Below are 21,541 nucleotides of genomic sequence, written 5' to 3'. Positions count from 1 at the left end.
TGGCAGTTTGTTGTTGTTTTCCTCCTCTTTCGTGAATTTTATTCCAGTAAGGGTATTATTGATGGTCTTGAAGGATTCTTCTAATTTGTTTCTCTTAGTAATGACAAAGGTGTCATCCACGTAGTGGAGCCAAAGTTTCAGTTGGATAGTTGGCAGAGCTGTTTGTTTGAATTTCTGCATTACATAGCCAAACAGAGACACGCACAGGAATTCCTAGAAGCATGGCATTCCAACCGGAACTCTATTAACAAACACATTGATGTGGATCCCATTTACCGTCCCCTGAGAAAAAGAGCACCAAATGACATCACCACCAGAAATGATGTCACCACAGGAAATGACATCACCAAGGCAAGGAAACCTAAACACATCAATAGAAAGCGGGCCATGCCACCAGCCCTTCATCCGGTGGCTCACTGATGATGTTACCTAGTATGGTGATGAAACGTTTGAAAATGAACCTTCCAGCTCAGCGAGCAAACCTACATTCAGAACCTCAACTGAGCTACAAAACTTCTCAAAACTCATTAACTTTTCATCATGCTGAAAACAGTGGCCAGATTTATATAAATTGAGATTTGGGATACACAGCTATCAAGCCATCAGCTGTTAAGCCTGTTATCATGACCATTGCATGGCCATACTGATAATAGCTCAATTGACCTCTTGTAGCAAGTCAGCTGCAGTCACCCTGAACCTACAGATAGAGCAGGAATGAGCAGGACAAACCCAGTTTCAAAAGTAGCAAAGCTCAGGACTGAGGAAATTCTCTTGCGTATTCTGAAGACCTACAAAATCTGATAAACATAATCAAGAACTACCAATGAATCCTCCTTAGCTAAGGAAAGTGCCCTGTGTAAAAATACCCTGCGGGAACATCAATCAGATAAAATGCAACTTCAAAATGTACTGAGAATTAAAATAAACAAAAAATGTAAAAACCTAATACGTTTATTTCAAGAGGCCTTCAAGATAAGGGATGAAAGATATATATTAGATATATAAATGTCTGGTTGGACCCTATCTGGGATAACTGTGTTCAGCTCTGCACACTGCATCTTAGGAAGTATACACTGGCCATGGAAGGAATGGAATGTAGATCCACTAGAATGACACAAGGTCAAATGGGATTAAATTACAAAATCAGGTTACACAGACTAGGTTTGAACTGCCTCATGTCTCGAAGATTAAGGGATGATATCATTGAAGTGATTAAAGATGACAAAAAGAGATGATAGCTGAAAATGTGTTGCTGGAAAAGCGCAGCAGGTCAGGCAGCATCCAAGGAACAGGAGAATCGACGTTTCGGCCATAAGCCATTCTTCAGGCTTATGTCGATTCTCCTGTTCCTTGGATGCTGCCTGACCTGCTTCGCTTTTCCAGCTACACATTTTCAGCTCTGATCTCCAGCATCTGCAGTCCTCACTTTCTCCAAGAAGAGATGATAGCACAGATATTTGGTCTGTTGGGGAAAGAATCTGAAAAAAGGTAAAATCTCAGGACAGGTGTTATCAGAAAACAGTTCCTCACACCAAAAGCAGTCAAAATCTAGAACTCTATTCCCTAAAATGATAATTTCAAAATTGAGTCATCAGTAGATTATTGTTAGACAAGGGTATTAAGAATTGACAGAATCAAGGCAGGTTATTGGAAGAAAAATATAAATCAGACATAATCTAATTGTATGATAGAACAGATTCAAGGGGCTGAATGGTGTTCTTGTGTTCCCATGTGACTAATAATTTTATTCTGAGGCAATTCTCTTTTATGGTTGGGAAGACCATTCTTTGTATGTGGAACAAGCAAGAAGGATATCATTTTCTACAGTTTCCCTAAGTGAATGGGTTAATAATATCACAACAAACAGTATATTACACTCTCAGCTGCTTAAAGGCCAAACACTATTAAAAAAACCTTAATACTTTCCCTTAATAAACAAGTTATAGACTTAACTTCTTTTTGTGAGATACTGGGTAGCCCGAAACTATAGCAGAGGTTGGCATAATCCTCTACAATTTAATAATAAAAGCCATCCCTCAGTCTTTGAAATTCTGGAATATCCCCTGTGTGCATCACAGATCAATTTATGTGGCACTTTTTCACTAATCAAAAAGAAATGGAAGGTTGAAATCAGCTTACTGTATATTGAGCAGTAAGAAAGCAAAATACAATTATTGCAAATAAATTACATTTGCCACTCTCAAGGTTGATTGTTCAGACTATAGTTGAGTGCAATCGAACATTACTTTTAAATATGTCAATATGTGATTCCATTTTCTGTGCAGACAGACTTCAAGCAAATAATTAAATTTTTTTTTAAGTACAGCTTCTAAAGTTTTCCTGAAAATCACACCATATCATGGCACATATCTGTTATGTACAGGACTAAAGGGTTATCACACAAGGTTAAATGAAATTTGGGAAAGTGTAGGCTAAAAAATTTGGCATTAATAAAGAGAAATTTTCAGCAACCACTGAATACCTGAAAGTGCTTTTCAGCAATAAAGTCATGTAGTCACCGTTGTAATGTAGGTAACATGATGGTCAATTGGTGCACAGTGAGCTCCCACAAAACCGCAATGAGATAATGATCAGATAATCATGTTGTTCAAGGGATAAATATTGTTCATGGCATCAAAGAAACCTCCTCTAATCTTCTACAAAATGATGCTGGAGGATCATTTACAGCCGTACCAATGTCTTAAGGAGGGAGAGGGACAAAATATCTATAGACCAGTTTACTTAATAACTGTCATTGGGAAAATGTTAAGAGTCTATTATAAAAGATGTAATAGCAGGGCATTTGAAAATATGTAATCTAGTCAAGCAGTCAGCATGGCTTCACGCCAGACTAATGTATTAAAATTCATTGAGGTGGTAACAAGCAGGATAAATAACGGTTAGCCAGTGGACATAAAACACTTGGATTTCCAAACGTGTGGTATCTTATCAAACACCATAAGTTGACTTAATAGATAAGAGTGTTGGGGATAGAGCATTAGCAATGGTTAAGGATTGACTAACTAATAAAAGACAGAGGTTTAGATAGAGGGGGCATTTTCAAGGTGAAAAGCACTAATGAATGGGAGTGCCATGGAGATCAATACTATTGCCACAATTGTTTGCAATGCATATTAATGACTTGAATGACCCTCGTCTACGTATTATCACCAAGTTTGCGGGTAATGCAAACATAGATGGCCACTAGTGGTGGTCACAGTCTACAGAAGGATATAGACAGATTGAATGAATGGCAAAACTTTGGCATGTGGAATATAAAATTGAAAAATGTGATTTTATGTATTAAGGCAACAAGAATAAAGGAGCTAAATATTACTTAAATGGACTGCACAAAGACTGCAGAATACTTATCTCTCAATCAATATCACAAAATATATTACTTGGTCATTATCACACTGCAGTTTGATGCTTCACTGTGCATTTAGACATTACAACTGTGGTTCCATTTCAGAAGTCCATTCTCTTTATTCTTTCATGGTATGTGGGTGTTACCGGCAAGGCTGGCATTTGTTGCATGTGGGGAATTGCCCCTGAACGGAGTGGCTGAGGCCATTTCAGATGACAGTAAAGAATCACTCTCATGCATGTTTGCCTGCAGTTACATTAGGCCAGCCCAGGATACCACTTAAATAGCTGTTAATTCCAAATTTAAGTGAATTTAAATTTCACCACCGACTTGCAGGAGCTTGAACCCATGTCCCTAGAATAGTAAACTGGGCCTTTGGATTATTAATCCAATGACTTTTGCCACCATGCTACTGATTCCCAACTTCACATCTCGGAGTTGGAAAGGTGCTTCTTTTACATGATGTTGAAACAACAAAATCACTGGAGATGGACAACTCCACTGCCTAATCACAACTCTGTTATTAATAATAAATTGAATGATCACATGAAGCCTATATTACCTTCCACTCACTGATCAAAATTCTACTCACAGATAATCTCAACGAAGAGAAAACTAATATTTAACGGTCTCTTACTAAAAATCTTCTGTTGTATAGTGCTCAACTATCTACATAAATTTCTCACAACCTGCAATGGGCTTCTGGCTACATGACAATAGAAATTACAGCAAGAATAGTAGTTCTGCATTGTTCTTTAAGGAGAACAAATGTAACTCACCACTTCAAAAGTGATAGCAGTATTAGCAAACACCACATTACACTGCACAACCCACCACTCATTGGTGCATTCCTATTGTTTCACTAACAGCCTAAAAGGCTTTTAACTCTCAGGCACTGAATGTGCAATAAAGGCCTTCGATCATGAGCATAAAAGAACAATTGGGAAACAGACACCCAAAGCAACAATTCGCCTGTTTGTTTACTGGGATGGGGGAGGGTAACTGGTGAGCACAACCTGTTAAAATAATTTTGAAAATAAAGCTCTTGATTTGGTGGAATTGCGAACTGTGAAGTTCCCGCAAATCGATTATGTATTCAATATTTGGAGGATGGGAGTGAGGGATACTTTCTCAACAGGGCTGGAGTATAAGTCATCTCATGAGCTGACAGCATACAGTTACTGTAGGAGGAAAGTGTTACTGAAACGTGCACTGGCCTGTTGTCCAGTTTACCTACGGCACAGAACCCAAGAACTGAAGAGAAACTGAGTCTGAATGTGCATTATCCAATGGGAATCAAAAAGATGAGGCGGACTACAACGACTGATATTTGAATGGATAGCCTTAACATAGTAAAGCCAACGGTGCTTCACTGGACAATTATCAAGCAAGAATTTGACACTGAGCAATGCAAGGGAATTATTAGAGAAGGTGATCAAAAGTTGGGTCAAAGAGGTCAGTTCTAACAAACATCTTAAGATGAGAAGAAATGGAGAGAGCTGCAGTGACAGAGAGATTTGGGGAGAGGACTCCATGTCAAAACATATGAACAGTTGATGACTGCATTTAGTTACAAAGATAGGAAAGTAAGAGACCATGGAAGAATTTATGTATAGGAGTGAGAGTCTTACATCAGTGTGTTGCTGGGCCAGAGGTAGGTAACTATAAATAAGACAAGTTATATCTGTTACCTTATCTGTACGGGTAGAACTTAATAAGTTTCCATTCTACGGTTTTCCATTAACCATTTATTCCTTCTGTTACAGTGCCCAAAACTCGAACAATATTAGACAGGGTAAACATACAAAGGATGTTCCCGATTACTAAGGAACCCAGGACCAGGGATCAGAGTTTAAGGGTACGGAGTAGGCCATTTAGGATTGGGATGAGGAGAAATTTCTTCACCCAGACAGTGGAGAATCTGTGGAAGTCTCTGCCACAGAAAGCAATTGAGTCCAAATGGAATGGTTACAAGAAGGAGTTGGATATAGTTCTTCGAGCTGAAGGTATCCAGGGGTATGGGGAGACAGCAACATGTGCTAACTGACACACTTAGTGCAATGAGACTTGCCAATAAAGCTCTGCATATAGCCGGTGAGACTTGCTCCTCAGAACTAAGTGCAAAAACCTGAGGTTGCTGTGAGGAAAGGTGGCGTGACAGTCCCTTTCACAAGTGTCACTCTGCATCATTTCACCCACTGAGCCTCCCATTCCTCAGCCAGGCCCCTGCCCCTCTCAGTGAGACTGCACTGGCACTATTACCGCAATGTAATATCACCGCAAAGCATCAGTTCATTGGCACAACAGGTTGGGGTCAACGCTCCTGACGACGACAGCAGCAGCAAATTGCAGTGGGAAAGCACCTTTAAAGCCGTGTAACACATGGGAGAATCTAGCAAGGCAAATCTGTGACTGCGCCAAAGTTATCGGAACAGGTTTCCAAAAGATTGGTGAAAGATATGAGTTTTTAAATGCATCTTAAATGAGGAGAGAGGGGGGAGAGAGGTGGGAAGATTCTAGACCTTACAGCCCAAGCAGATGAAGGCATGGTTACCAATGGTGGAGGTGAAGGAATATGGCGTACACAAGAGGCCAGAGGAACTCCAGAGCTTGGAGGGGGTCATGAGGCCTGGAGAAATTTACCAAGATACAGACAAGCAGTGCTGGGGTAGGAACACACTTATCAATACTGACAGTGGCGAGATGAGGACTACAAATGGCCATTCACTGGCCCCTAAAGGGTCTCATAGGGCCGAGGGCAGGCAGGTCACCAATGCCTCTGTCCCATAAATATTTCTAACAGATTGAGAGGGGGTAAGTGGCCTGAATTAGATTTTGAAAGGCTTCCGTCTTTCCCCATTATCTTCAAACTCATCGGCAAAGGAACATAAAGGCAAAATCATAGGCAGGAATTCAGGTGAGAAATTCAGAAACATTTATCAGGGCAAAGGATTTTCCACAAAAAGCTGCAGGTGCTAACTGAATCAATCATTTCATGTCAAAGAACAACTCATCTGTAGGCACAGGAGCATTAAGGGATATCAGCCAAGGCGGGAATATGGAGTTAAGATCCAAATCAGTCATTACCTCATTGAATAATGGAAGCAGTTGAATGTCTAATCTCCCATTCTCTCACACTGTTTTAAATTCCAAAGAGGTCTTCCTCTTGGCTTGGGCACTGGTTTTAATCCAGACATGCAAGGTATGAAACCTCTTCAATTCATGACAGATGATTTCAAGTGGGTAACTGATATGCTAACTCAAGAAGAAATAGTCTTTTATCCCTTGGGAAGAGGCGCTACTTCAGAGAAGGAAAGAAAAACAGACAGTGCATTTCTCCATTTAAATTCAACAACATCTAACCTGGAAAAGGGGGGGCACTTTCTTTCCTCCCATTACCTTCAATAATTTGGGACAGGGCAAAAGTGCAAAATAAATGTTTGAGATGCGGCTCTCTCCCTGCATGAAGCATAAGTCAGCCCTGAATTCCCCCATCCCCAAACTCAAGTGTTCATGACTATGATAAGGAACTCTTTTTGAAGAATACTTCATTGGGGTGGACCTAAGAGGAACAGGAAGGCAAAAGAAAGATAAAGACTTTGCTCACTAGAATCCCACTGTAGCAACTTGTAGTCAGACGCTTTGATTTAATTATCAAAATTGTGAATGGCATTTGTACAACAGAGGTTAATTAGGGTCACAAAGAGCGATCGAGGAAAAAAGGACTCTTACCTAACCAATCGTTGAACTTCTTAACCTCCGTGGGGAGTCCCAGCTCTGTAAAATCACCCGTGTGAAGCAGAATGTCCCCATACGGCATCTGAATGCCATCTGTTCGGGAGTGTGTGTCTGAGACGCAGACAAATCGTGTGTGGCCTGCTGGTTTCGGAGTGTCATATGGGACAGGGTCAACCCTAAGTGCATGCACAATAAGATAAAGAGACAAAATCATGGCATTAACAAGACATTAATATAGCTGCCACTTGCTCATTAGTGACCAGTCCAGACAGAAATGCAGACCCGTTAGCATTAATTAACCTTTAAATTGCAAAAATGTTCCACTGATGTGTGCGCGCGCGCACACTCACACAGAGGTCAATCAGAGAGTAGGGAATTAAAACATGGGCTGCGTTAGGATCCATGTCCTTTTTTTAATAAATTAAAATGCAATTACAAATGATTTACAATACCTCATTAAAAATTATACTCTAATTAAAGTCACTTCAGAAACTGCACCCAATGCTGTTCAACAATTAATTTAACATTTTTCAGACAAGGAGAAATCAATTCAATTTTTTTTAATACCAGGAAAAGGTTTCTCAGCCCATGACAGCACTGTGCGCCTGTTTTATATTTAAGAAAATAGAACATGTGATTTATTAACCCATTAAAAACTACAGGAGCATAATAAGTACAGAAAATGAGGTTACATTTCAGTTACTCAGGGAATGTTGTAATGTAATGGAGAATCTTTTTTTACTTACCAAGAGCAGGGGAAAAAAAACAAGAATTCAGCACAACAAAAGACCTTTCAGCTCATTGTAATTCATTCAGTACAAACAACAGAGGTTAAAAAAAAACAGGATAAGGTCTTAAAAGCAGAAAGTAGGGAGTTAGGAAGTAAGTCAGAAAGTAAGAGTTCAAAGGTAGCTATCTCAGGATTACTATTAGCGTATTAATCAGAGGAGAAATAGCAGGATATATTAGGTGAGTAGGTAGCTGAAGAGATGGTGAAGGGGAGGATTTCAGATTCCTGGAGTATTCAGGAGTATTCACAATTTATGTAGGACAGACATAAAAGGAAATGGTGGTGGAGATGGACTGTTGTTTAAACAGGAAATGAATGCAATAGTGAGGAAAGTTACCTGTATGCATAGAGAAAGGCATGCAGACCACACTAAATTCAAGGGGTGATATTGGGAATGATATTAAACAGGACATTAGAGGTGCATACAATAAAAGGAACATCTGCAATTATGTGTGACTTATAAATCAGGGAGAAGGACCATCTGCAGGCAAATGGGATTAGTTTAGAATGGCAACATGGTTGGCACAGATGTAGTGGGCTGAAGGGCCTGTTCCTGTGCTGCACTGCTTTATGTTCTATGTTAAATCGGGCAAACCAAATTAGTAACAATACCATGGAGAAGGAATTTGTGGGGTGCATAGGGGATACATTGAAGAACCAACTAAAGAGGTCATTCTAGACTGGGTATTTTGTAATGACATAGGAACAGCAGAGTGACTCAGCGCTTAGCACTGCTGTCTCACAGTGTCAGGGACCAGGGTTTGATTCCAGCCTTGGGTAACTGTCTGTGTGGAGTCTCCATGGGTTTCTATCGGATGCTCCAGTTTCCTCCCACAGTCCAAAGATGTGCACATTATGTTGACTGGCCATGCTAAATTGCCCCGTAGTGTCCAGAGATGTGCAGGCTAGATGGGTTAGCTATGGCAAATGCAGGATTTCAGGGATGGGGTGGGGAGTGGTGTCTGGGTCAATGCCCTTCTGAGGGTCAGTGTAGACTCAAAGGGCCAAATGGCCTCTTTCGGTACTCTCGGAATTCTGTAAATAATTAGCAATCTAGTTGTGAGAGGCTCTTTGAGAACCATCAACCATAATATGATAGACAATCATATCAATATGGAGTGTGACATAGTTGATTCTGTGACTAGGGTCCTGAATCTAAATGGAGGAAAACTCTGATGAGGATTGGCTATGTGAGATTAGGAAACCTTACTCAAAAGGGATGAAAGCAGAAAGGCAATGGCAAATATATTTAAAGAGTGCATGGTGAACTGCAACATAATTTTGTTCCTGCTGGTACAAAAATGAAATGGAAAAGGTACCAAACCAAGGTTTACGAGGGAAATTAGAGATAGCATTAGATCCAAGAAAGAGGCATACAGATTGGCCAGAAAAATACAACAGACCTGAGGAGAGTGAGGACTCAACAAAGGAGGACAAAGGAATTGATTAAGAAAGGGATAATCGAGTATGGGAATAAGATTCGGAAGTGTGGTGTTGGAAAAGGACAGCAGGTTAGGCAGCATCTGAGGAGCAGAAAAATTGACGTTTTGGGCATAAGTCCATTATCAGCAATGTAGGGTCTATGCCCAAAACGGTGATTCTTCTGCTCCTTGGATGCTGCCTGACCTGCTGTGCTTTTCTAGCACCATTCTCCTGACTGTGATCTTCAGCATCTGCAGTCCTCACTTGCAACTAAATACATAGTTTGGTTCTGTGTTCACAGGACAGTAGTAACATAACAGAAATATCAAGGAACACACTGTATAATGAGCAAGAACTACCAGAGCAAATCAGGGAAGAGGTACTGGGGAAACTGAGGGGACTGAAGACCAATAGATCCCCAGAGCCAGAGATAATCTACATCTTAGAATATTTCAGAAAGTGGCCCTAGACATAGTGTATATGTTGGTGGTCATCTTCCAAGATACTTTAGACTCTGGAACGGTTCTTACAGGCTGGAGCATCTAACATAACCCCATTATTTAAGAATGGAGGCTGAGAGAAAACAGAATTATAGACCTGACATTAATAGAGGCAAAAATACTAGGTGCAATTACAAAAGAATGGTTGAGCATTTGGAAACCAGTGGACAGCGTCAGCCCAGTTTTACAAAAGAGAGATTATACTCAATAAATCTACTGGAATTCTTGGAGAATGTAACTAGTAGAGTTGATATGGGGAAACCAGTAGATGAAGTTCACTTGGACTCAGTGATCTTCGAAAAAATTCCACATAAGAGATTACCTCATAAAATTAAAACACACAGGATTGGGGATAAATATATTAAGATGGATTGAAAACTGGTTGGCAGATGCCATTGTCTTCCTTAGTTTACCAGACTAATTCCTGGGATGACAGTACTGACATATGAGGACAGGTTGAATTGGTTACTGGATTATATTCAGTGGAGTTTAGAAAAATGAGAGGACATCTCACAGAAACCTATAAAATTCTAACAGGGCTACACAGAGTAAATGCAGGAAGGGTGCTTTCAAAGGCAGAATAGAGGTCAACTCTATTTAGGACTGAGATGAAGAGAAAGTTCTCCATCCAGAGAGAGGTCAGTCTGTGGAATATGCACCACAGAAAGCTGTCAAGGCCAAAACATTGTGTGTTTTCCAGAAGGAATTGGATACAGCATTTGGGCTAAAGCAATCAATGAACATGGAGGGGAAAGATAGGAACAACAGGATACTGAGTTAGATGATCAGCCATGATATAATGAATGACAGAACAGGCATGAAGGGCTCAATGGCCAAGTCCTGTTCCACAATACATTTCTGTTGTGTCTCATTATGACTCTCAATGGTTTCTTCAATGCTGCCATGTTTTTTTGTTGCAACCTTACCTGGATATCATTCCACGCATTGGTCAATCGTTATGTGAAGGAAGTGTCAGCATCAATCCTAACTTTGCTTTTCCCTAGCATGAGCTTGCATTCTTTTGTTGCATATTGTGGTTTAGTTTGAGGTATTGTTTCAGATTTACAGACACTCTACCTTTTCAATCCTCGACAGCTTAATAGAATCACCTTCAGGCCATGTTCATATAAGGATGAAAGCCTTGTAAGCCTGCCCATTTACCAGTTCTGACTCAATGGGTAGCACTCTTTCACTGCTCAGTCAAAAAGACTGTGGGCTCAAGTCTCTACTAAACAGGCTCAAGCTGATGCTACCAGTACAGAGTGTTGCACTAGTGCAGATGCCACCTTTTGGAACAGTTATGAAACTGTGGTTCTATTTGCCAGCACACTATTTAAGAACAGCTGAGAAGCTCTCCCTGGTCCTGACCAATATTTATCCCTTAACTAGCGTCACTAAAAATATATATTACCTGGTTATTGTCAAATTGCTGTTTGGAAATTGGCTGTTGCATACTTTACAACGGTTGCCAAAATTGGCATGTCTGAGAAGAAGATGGCTTGATAAATACATGTCACTGTCATCTTTACAACAAAGGGAGTTAAGAGAAGATAATTAAATGGAGACCCAAGAGGTGTGTAATAAAGAAAATAGGAGAAATATCGCGCACAGGCAAAAAGATCAGCAATTAAGGTATATGGAGTTAAGGTGAATGGCAAAACCTCAAGTAGTGAGATGCTGCAAAGTTAATTTATGCAGCAAATTGTAACCTGGAATGCTCGAAAAATTTGTGAAAGCAGATTTAGTTGTAACTCTAAACAAAGAAGTTTGAGAGACTATGGAGAAAATGACAGAATACTCCAAATTTATTCAAACACATAACTCACAAGTAGAATAAGGTCTTTGCGATAAGATTAATATGAAGAAAATAGACTGCACTGTGTGACAAAGGTATTGAATATATCTGATAACCTTTGGTCTATTGGACGCAAATAGATTTTGGTCAGTTGTATTAATATTTTTTAAACGTGTCAGAAAGTCACTTGGACTACATGCATCAATTCCAAGAAAACAAAGAACTACAGTCAAACATTGGGGAGAAACTTAGAGGTTTGCAATGATAAAATATTTACACTGTTGGATTTATGACAAGTAGAGTAAACAGATTAAGACAATTAACTTGCTTTTGACTTCAGAAGAAAGGCCCAAGCCCCTCTACATTTCTCTAGGAATGAGTTGCTGTAATTGATGGTGCTAGGAAACAGGCTGAAACTTTGATTGATATTTCTGTTAAGCTCTAATTGTCTTCTAAAACATGTAGCTTTATCTGCTTATTTTTTCTTTTACATAGCAAACTTACGTTTGTTGTTAAAGTACATTTGCGTCCTCAGTGAATATGTTTAAGTGATTAGCCACCACATTAACCAACTAGAAGAATATAAAATTTATTAAGCCAGGTTTCATTCTACAGGATGACCTGATCAGTATTATCACTAGCTGGGATCATAACAGTATGATATGGAATCAACTGCAAGGCTGATGATAGCAGATCCAGTTGCAACTTTCAAAAGAGAACTGGATACATACTTGAAAGAGAAAAGAACTGCAGGGCTATGGGGAAAGAGTAGTGAAAGTGAAACACATTTGGAAAGCGTGTTTTCAAAGAGGTTCAATATGCGAACTAGCCTCCTGATCGTATTGTAGTCTTGGCACTGACTTTCTGATAGTATTGTAGTCTTGGCACTGTCAACAGAAAAGTACAATGCTTTTTCAATGCTATTCCTCAATTTGTTATTTCAGCAGAGAAACCAGCCCATTTCAAACAGCAGACTGAATGCTGCAAAAGCATCAAGCAATTTCCCACTCACTTCACTACCAGTTGCAAAAGAGTCAAGATTCTCCTAAAATGCTCAGGATTATATCATTGATGGTCGATCATCTCTGTAAGTGAAAGTGCACAGCACAAACAAAGGAATTAGTTCGCTGGTATCTAACAAAATCAATTATTGATTAACACTGAACCGTGAGGCTCCCTCCCTGATGGAATTTTAGAAAGGAGAGTGGTTGGGGAAAGTTAATTCATATCCTTTTATTATAAGGCTTTTAGCACACTTGCCTTTGTTGCTCAGACCTTTGAGTATGTGAGTTGGGACATCATAATGAAGTTGTATAGCACATCAGTGAGGCCTCTTCTGGAGTACTGTTGCAGTTCTAGTCACCGTCTTATCAGAAGGATATTATTAAATTGGAGAGGCCTCAGAAAAGAATTACCAGGATTTGCTGGAAATGGAGGATCTGAGTTATAAAAATAAGTTGAATAGACTGGGACTTCTTTCACTGGAGCAAAGAAGGCTGACCTTACAGAGGTTTATAAAATCATGAGAGGCATAGATAAGGTGGGGGAGTTCAAAACTTAAAAACATATTTTTAAAGTGAGAGGAGAAAGATTTAAAAAGGACATGAAGGGCAACTTTATTTTTAAAAAAAGAGCAGTTAGTGTGTGGAATGAACTGCCAAAGGAAGTGGTGGATGTGAATATGGTTACAACGTTTAAAAGACATTTGAATAAGTACAAGACGACAACAGGTTTGGAAGGATATGGACCAAGCACTGGCAAGTGGGATGAGTTTAGTTTGGGAAACTTGGTAGGCATGAACTACCAGTTGTGCACCTAATTTACACCGACAGCATTGATATAACTGTGTACCCATGGTTTGAGTCCAGGATTCCACTGGGAATCAATGCCCCTCATGTCTCAAAGACTGAATGCACACTCAATCAACGAGTCATCAATTTGCAGCAATGAGTCGTCAACGTAGTTACCATGAGTCCACAGTAGCAAAACGAATGCAGTCCACTGGATTGCTGATGCATAAGGCAGTCACATGCATTACCTGACTGAGGTCTAATAACGAAGTGGTGTGCCAACACAATTCTGAAAAGGCAAAACAAGATGACATTGTCTGAGGCAGGCAATCATGGAACAGTTGGAAGTATCTATGCCCAAACTGAAAAGTGTTTTGTTCAAGCACCACTCCAAGAGACCTGTGCCTATAATCTAGGTGGACACTCAATTGCAGTTCTGAGGGAGTACTGCACAGTCTTGGGAACCAACTTAGGTTGTTAGGATTTTAAAGAACAGCATTCAGACCAGTAGTTTCCCCCCCTCAACCAACATCACAAGAACAGATAACCTGCCAATTATCTCCCAAGTCTTTACAGTTAGTCTTGGTGTCCACAAACCTGAACTCAGAGGTTGTCCAGTAAGCTACATCTGAGCTACAGATTTGTATGCCTACCAAGATTATCCAAGTTATTCGCTGTGCCTATCCCTTATTTCATCCATCACTTCACAGAACTGTTAAGAAAAGTTTTATTGAATCAAAAAAATGCTAGAGTCTGAAACGCAAGAAAGCATTGTTAACAAAAGAAATTATGCAACAAGGCATGAGATATAAAATGATCAAAAGCAGGATGGTTGCATAGGTCAGGGGCTCCTGGGAATGCCATCTGCAGGTGTGATAAATTTAACATGAAACCAAATTCTTCTTCCAGTGAGATTTTCTGAAGCAGCATTCTCAATATTATTCCGACCATGAATTTATTCTGCACCAGGAGCATACTGTCCAGAAGCAAATTTGCTTAGATGTTGAAGGAACGGTTCAGTACCTAAAGCAAATAGAACACATCAAGATTGGTCAAGGTTTCTAATCTCCTTGGCTCATTATCTGATAAACTAGGCAAACCAGAGTCTAGATTAGAGTGGTGCTGGAAAAGCACAGCAGGTCAGGCAGCATCCGAGGAGCAGGAAAATAGACGTTTCGGGCAAAAGCCCTTCATCAGGAATGGAGGCAGGGAGCCTCCAGGGCGGAGAGATCAATGGATTGAACAGCATCCTACATTCTACATCCCCAGAAAATTCTACTGATCTCAGTCTTGAAACTTTTACTTCACTAGTAGCAAACACATTCTTTTTAGGATACAAGGCCTGAAATCATATCACCCTTTATGTAAAGCAGTCCTTTGTGTTTTCAGTGTTAAGGTTTCCCATCATGTTTTGGGAATAGAATAAAAGGAATTTTCATAATGCATATTGGCAGGCAAAATTCCAGAATGGATTGATAATTTAGTCTACATCATAAACTGAAAGCAAAATGTACATATTGGAAGAACAAAAATGCAAAAAAAGTTATCAATAAATGCAGGGAAACAGGATTAAGGGTAAATTGCTCCATCTGAAGTGTTAGTATCTGCTCAGGACAAATGGACTAAATGGTCTAGATAAGCCAACTTCATTAAAATAGTCATCACAGCCTAACGGGACTATTCTGAGGAAGGGGGTCACCAGACCCGAAACATTAACTCTGGTTTCTCTCCACAGATGCTGCCAAACCTGCTGAGCTTTTCCAGCAACTTCTGTTTTTGTTCCTGATTTACAACATCCGCAGTTCTTTCAGATTTTTGGACTATTTCTCTTATGCTCCACACAAGCCTATTTCATCTCACCCTATTACTGTGTCCTTCTATCCTCTCCCTCATGTTTACCCAGTTTCCGCTTGAAGATATCGAAGAAGGTTCACAGCCTCACCATTCTCTGGATAAATGTATTTCTACTGAATTCTCCACTGAATCTAATTAGTGACAAGTATTTATAACCAAAACCTGTCATAATTTTAACCCCAGCCTTGTTCACCTCTCCTCATACTCACAAACTCTCAGATCTGGCATCATTCTTATAAATCCCTTTCCATGTCATGAAAGACAAAGTGCAAATACTATTAACGCCCATTTATTGGAGATGAACCTGTATTGAAACAATTAAAATCACATGATATGTTAAAAGGCGAAAGGCAGCATCTTGGATGACATGACTGTGCTGTATCAATTATTTTAGCCGGGTCACCGAGGCTAAGCTGAAGAGAGACTTTTGATTCAGAAGAACCACCACTGGGTCCATGTAACTACATCACAAAGCAGTGGCAGTGGAGAGAGAATGACCATCTTAAGCCTCTTACGATTCCAGGAGGTACTTGGCTCATGGAGACAGTTAAGAGGAGCCAAAGAGAGATGTATATTCTCTGCATAACACTGATGAAGAGGCACATGGCTCTATACAACTGGACCAGATTTTCAGGCTCGGATCTCTCAATGGGATTGCATGAATTTAATTTCATTTAATGATCATGAGGTTGTCAAATTTTCATTAAAGACCCAAATTAGGTTCACTAATGTTCTTTAGGAAGGGAAACACAACATCCTTATTTGGCATGACCTCCATGATGACTCCAATGGTCACATGGAGGCATCCAGCAGTTCAAGGCAGCAGAGTACTGCCATCTTAATGAAGATTGGTCCAGGATACAGAAGAGGTAGACTTTCTTGTGTCACAGAGTTCCAGTCTTCTGCACCCATGACCAGACCCTTAAGGAAGATGTTACAAAGTTTGCAGACTACTGCAGCGCATGGTGGCTCACACTGATTCCCTCCAAGCCATATCTAGTGTATGCCCTCTCTGTAATGGCAGTGCCAAAATAAAACTCAAACATTGACACACCATGTCAGAGACTGAAACACGATCACACTGCAACATATTTAGGAGTGAAACGTGACTCAACTTTCTGGTCTCCTTCCTATCGAAAAGATGTTGCGAAACTTGAAAGGGTTCAGAAAAGATTTACAAGGATGTTGCCAAGGTTGGAGGATTTGAGCTATAGGGAGAGGCTGAACAGGCTGGGGTGTTTTCCCTGGAGCGTCGGAGGCTGAGGGGTGACCTTATAGAGGTTTACAAAATTATGAGGGCTATGGATAGGGTAAATAGACAAAGTCTTTTCCCTGGGGTCGGGGAGTCCAGAACTAGAGGGCATAGATTTAGAGTGAGAGAGGAAAGATATAAAAGAGATCTAAGGGGCAACTTTTTCACACAGAGGGTGGTACGTGTATGGAATGAACTGCCAGAGGAAGTGGTGGAGGCTGGTACAATTGCTACATTTAAGAGGCATTTGGATAGGAAGGGTTTGGAGGGATATGGGCTGAGTGCTGGCAGGCGGGACTAAATTGGGTTTGGATATCTGGTCAGCATGGACGGGTCGGACCAAAGGTCATTTCCATGCTGTACATCTCTATGACTCTATCTGAAGAAGACAGCAAAGATCGAACCTAGCAACAATCGCATGACAAATTTTCTGCACATATTTGCGGCGTTGTTGCCAAAACACTTCATACATCAGCAACTGGCCTATCTTACTTAAGAGAAGGGTACAATGCACTTGCCTTGCAAAGGCTATCACACACATTTGCTTGACACTCAACGGAATGTACCACTGTGCATCATTACTGGAATCCTCTACTCACCACCCTGGCTTCTTGTAATCCCAATCAACACTCCCCTTATACATTCACCTATTTATGAAAACCCACAAGTTAGCCCAAGCTATTGCACTGCATTTTGCTTACCCATTCCACAATGACATGCACAATCCACCGATGGCTTGCTTTGCATCTTGATGTCCCACACATTTTTAAGCAAGATCCACCAGCAGATATCCTTTGGAAGAAGGAATGGGAAGCATGAAAAGTCACTAACAAGATCCTTGTAGCAAACTGCACACTTTGAACTACCACAGCAAGAGGAGTCCTTGTCAAACAGGCTAAAGACCAGCCAGTGTCTTGGCACAGCCAACCTTCACCACTGGGGCCTCAGTATAAATCCATATGTACTTGTGGAAAGACACAAACCAAGCTGCACATTACCAAGGACTGTCCTAAACAAGGATCCAACCATCTTAAACTGTGCAAATGAGGAAGCTACTGCTTAGCACTGGAGATTTATGTTCATGAAACAAAGAAGTGAACAACAAATGCTGACTTAGCCACGATTACCCACAGCCTGCGAAGAATACACAGAAAAAGTCATACCAACAAGGCTCTCACGTAATTGCCCTCTGGAGCTGGCCAACCAAGCCTTTCTGTTATCAATGGTCCAAAAAGACTCAGCAGCATGTTCTCAGGGAAATGAGCTAAGAAACGTCAACCTCATTGACAGCACCACATCCCTAGAACTATTTAAATATAAAAATGGGAGTGGGAACTCAAAACGGGAGTCTGTGCTTACACACCGTAAATGTGTGCGAGGTTTCAATTCAGATTTGTTGAAACAAAATATCTGCTGGTTGTTAATCTATTTAATTAATTTAAGATTTGAAAATGTGCCTTCTCTTTGAAGCACAAACATAAACACACTGGATACAGATGAGTCACTTGACAGGTCATTTTAACATGCCTTGAACAGTCCTCCCAGCTCAAACAAACACCATGTGTCAACTTGGCTAGCATTCAAAAACAGTGTCACAATGTTTTCAGAACTTAATCATTTTGGAAGAGCACTGAAAGACAATATAAACTAGAGGGTACAATTCTAAAGGAGGTGCAGGAGCAGAGGGACCTGTGTGTTTCCAAGCATGGATCATTTAAAGTGCCAAAATGAGTGGAGAGAGCAATTAATAAAGTGAAGATGACAAGACAGGTGGAGACAGCAGTTAGTAAAACATAGTGTCTTCTTGATTTGGAGGAGCTGGTGTTGGACTGGGGTGTACAAAATTAAAAATCACACAACACCAGGTTATAGTCCAACAGGTTTATTTGGAAGCACTAGCTTTTAGAGCACTGCTCCTTCATCAGGTGGTTGTGGAGTATAAGATTGTAAGACACAGAATTTATAGCAAAGGTTTACAGTGTGATGTAACTGGAATTATATATTGAAAAAGACCTGGATTGTTTGTTAAGTCTCTCATCTTTTCGAATGACCACGTTGGTTTCAGTTCTTTCATATGTAAATTCCAGAACATATTTTTAAAAGATACATTCTCAAGTGAACTTTAACAATAGGTGCCATGTCGTCTCAGATAATGCATCGAAGATGTAAAGTGCCCTGTGTGAGGGTGTCTGTGTTTCCTTGGTGTTATTAATAAAGGCATAGAGTATAAGGGAAAGGAGGTGACGTTGAACTTATACAAAACACTTGTTTGACTTCAGTTGCAACATTGCTTACAGTTGTGGGTGTCACGTTTTAGGAGTGACATGAATTCATCGGAGAGAGTGCAATAGCAATTTACAAGAACATTTCCAGGAATGAGAAACCTTAGTTGTAAGGAAAGATTAAAGTAGTTCAAAATGCTTCTCCTTAGAGCGAAGCAGATTGAGAGGCAATTTGATCGAGGTTTTCAAAATTACAAGTGGCTGGGGAGGGGAGATAAGGAGAAGCTGTTTCTGCTTGTTTAAAAAAAAACAAGAATGAAGCTCATTGATTTAAAGTCTCGTGCAAACGAAGCAAGCATGGCATGAGCAAAAACCTTTCACACAGCGAGTGGTTCGGGTATGGAATGCGCTGCTTGGAAATGTGGAGGGAGCAGATTCAATTGAAGTATTCAGGAGGGATGATTATTTGGATAGAAATGGTGTGCAGGGAAAAGGCAGGAGATTGGCAGGTAATAGAACTCATGCAAACATGATTGAGTGAATGGCCTCATTCTACACCATAACTACTCTGTGATTCTGAGCCTCCTTTAAAACTCCCCAGATTCCAGCACTTCATTGCACAGCAATTATTGCAGTAAAGCCAGCATTAATATCTAAGTTTTCTTTATCCTGTTTTAAGTATGTGCAATAATTAAAGAGTGTGTGTTTTTAAGAAGTGCTGTGTATCCTCAAAAACTATGCAATATGGAGGGAAATATGTTGCGCATTTGCTGGAAACCAACTTCAATTCTCTGAGGATGAAGAAACAAGTCTTAATTCATTACACCCTGCCTAAAAATTGTTAGCTAGAATTCTGTAAACATTACACTGCAACCAAGCAGAACTCCACAAACAAAAAAAACTCTTAAAATCACCGCAGAAACAGGAGGTGAACAAAATGGCTTTGGATTCTCTGGAGCTCTTTTTTTTTCAGATGTCTTTTTATGAGAACTCTGAGGAGCCATCATGTGACTGTTATTGAGCAGAACCATATCCTGTCAAATCCATGTACTTGATGGAGCACAATGCACTGCTGTGTAGAGAAATCACTCAGCAACAACAGCAGCAGCAGGCTGGTGAGGTGAACCAGAAGTCAGTAATCAAGGAACTCAATAGCAATTAGTGCACCGCAGTTTCCCACTACCATACCTCACTGGGTTTTAACGAGACATTGGCAACTTAAAGCAGCTGGACACTGATCAGTTCCAAGCAGTTCCCTCAAACCGGGAGGTGAAGAGAGGGTATAAAACTATTTATACAGCAAATGTCAGATCAATGGAAGTTCTCATATTCATGAAAGACTTCCATCCAATCCTGGTAAAATCAGCTACAAAAATCAACAGATCAAAATAGTTCACATTTCACTCGTTTGAATGGTAAGGTGAAAATTTCTGATTCATAGCAACTTTTTTGCATTCTTTTCTCTTCCCCACTTTGGTTTTGCTCAAGCCCAAGGGATTTTGCTGATCTTTCAGTTATACTTCATGACTCTGCGTCAGAAGTTGCGTGTGTTCAACTCCTGCTCCAGATAATTGAGCATAAAATCCCAGCTGATACACCAAGCGCAAGGCTAAGGAAGAGTTGTTTTCGTAAAGCACCACCACTTTATTAATGCATAGCACTGAATATCCCCTCAGCTGAGTGTACAAGATCAATTTTGAAAAAGAGCAGGGGAGATTCCTTCCTTTACCTTGGCCAGCATCATTCAAACAGATCATCTAGTCATTACTACACTGCTTTTTGAGGGAGCACACTGCACACAAATTGGTTTTCTACACTGTAGCAGTGATTTTACTTTGAAAAGTACTTCATTTGTTTAGAAGTTTTTTAGAACATTATCATCTGAAGGGTGCAACAGGGTTAGGGTTAAACGCAAGTTGTCTTCTTATAAGATCTTATAAGAAATAAAAGGTAGGTGTGTGTTAAAGATCTATTGGCAAAGTAAGGAAAGTAGTAAGTTATGTGCAGAATGCTTCTACACCACCAACAAAAGCCAGAACTTAGCATTATTTGCAGGATGTTAGTGGTACAGGCGGCAAGGTGGCTCAGTGGTTAGCACTGCTGCCTCACAGCGTCAGGGACCGTGGTTTGATTCCAGCCTTGGGCGACTGTCTGTGTGGACTTTGCACATTCTCCCTGTATCTGTGTGGGTTTCCTCCAGGTGCTCCAGTTTCCTCCTACAATCCAAAGACGTGCAGGTTAGGTGAATTGGCCATTCTAAATTGCCCATAGTGTTAGGTACATTAGTCAGACAGAAATGGGTCTGGATGGGTTACTCTTCAGACGGTCGGTGTGGACCTGTTGGGCCGAAGGACCTGTTTCCACATTGTAGGGATTCTAATCTAATATGGTTTCGGAGTTTGCCTATATATCAACAGTCACTGCATTCTAAGGTTAGTCACACAACGCCTGGTTATAGTCCAACAGGTTTATTTGGAAGCACTAGCTATCAAAGCGCTGCTCCTTCATCCGGTGATTGTGGAGTAACCACAAGTTGTGGAGCAACGCTCCAAAAGCTAGTGCTTCCAAATAAACCTGTTGGACTATAACCTGGTGTTTGGTGATTTTTAACTTTGTACACCCCAGTACAACACCAGCACCTCCAAATCATACATTCTAAGAGTGTTAATTGAGTCTTGGCAGCCATTGAGATACATGCTCAGGGGTTCCTGTCCCCTTGCGCCCTGGTTTCACACGAGCCATCCCTGTGCACTTTAACCATTGAGGTTTGGATGTGGAATATCACATGGCACAAAGAAAGGATGCAAGCTA

At 40.4% G+C, this 21,541-nt stretch overlaps 1 protein-coding gene across 5 annotated transcripts in view; it reads right to left on the bottom strand.

Annotated features, from left to right (window-relative positions):
- mpped2a (metallophosphoesterase domain containing 2a) overlaps nt 1-21,541 on the bottom strand; it is a 184,535-nt gene that overhangs the window by 148,734 nt on the left and 14,260 nt on the right. For all 5 annotated transcript variants that reach the window (XM_043705579.1, XM_043705583.1, XM_043705582.1 and 2 more), the window contains exon 3: nt 7,100-7,281. In XM_043705579.1, coding sequence (XP_043561514.1) covers nt 7,100-7,281 — 182 coding nt within the window. The remainder of the gene's footprint in view (nt 1-7,099; nt 7,282-21,541) is intronic.

Source organism: Chiloscyllium plagiosum, chromosome 16 (assembly GCF_004010195.1).
Source record: "Chiloscyllium plagiosum isolate BGI_BamShark_2017 chromosome 16, ASM401019v2, whole genome shotgun sequence".
NCBI lineage: Eukaryota > Metazoa > Chordata > Chondrichthyes > Orectolobiformes > Hemiscylliidae > Chiloscyllium > Chiloscyllium plagiosum.
Note: the sequence above shows the minus strand (reverse complement) of the source record. Positions and strands in the feature narration are given on the sequence as shown.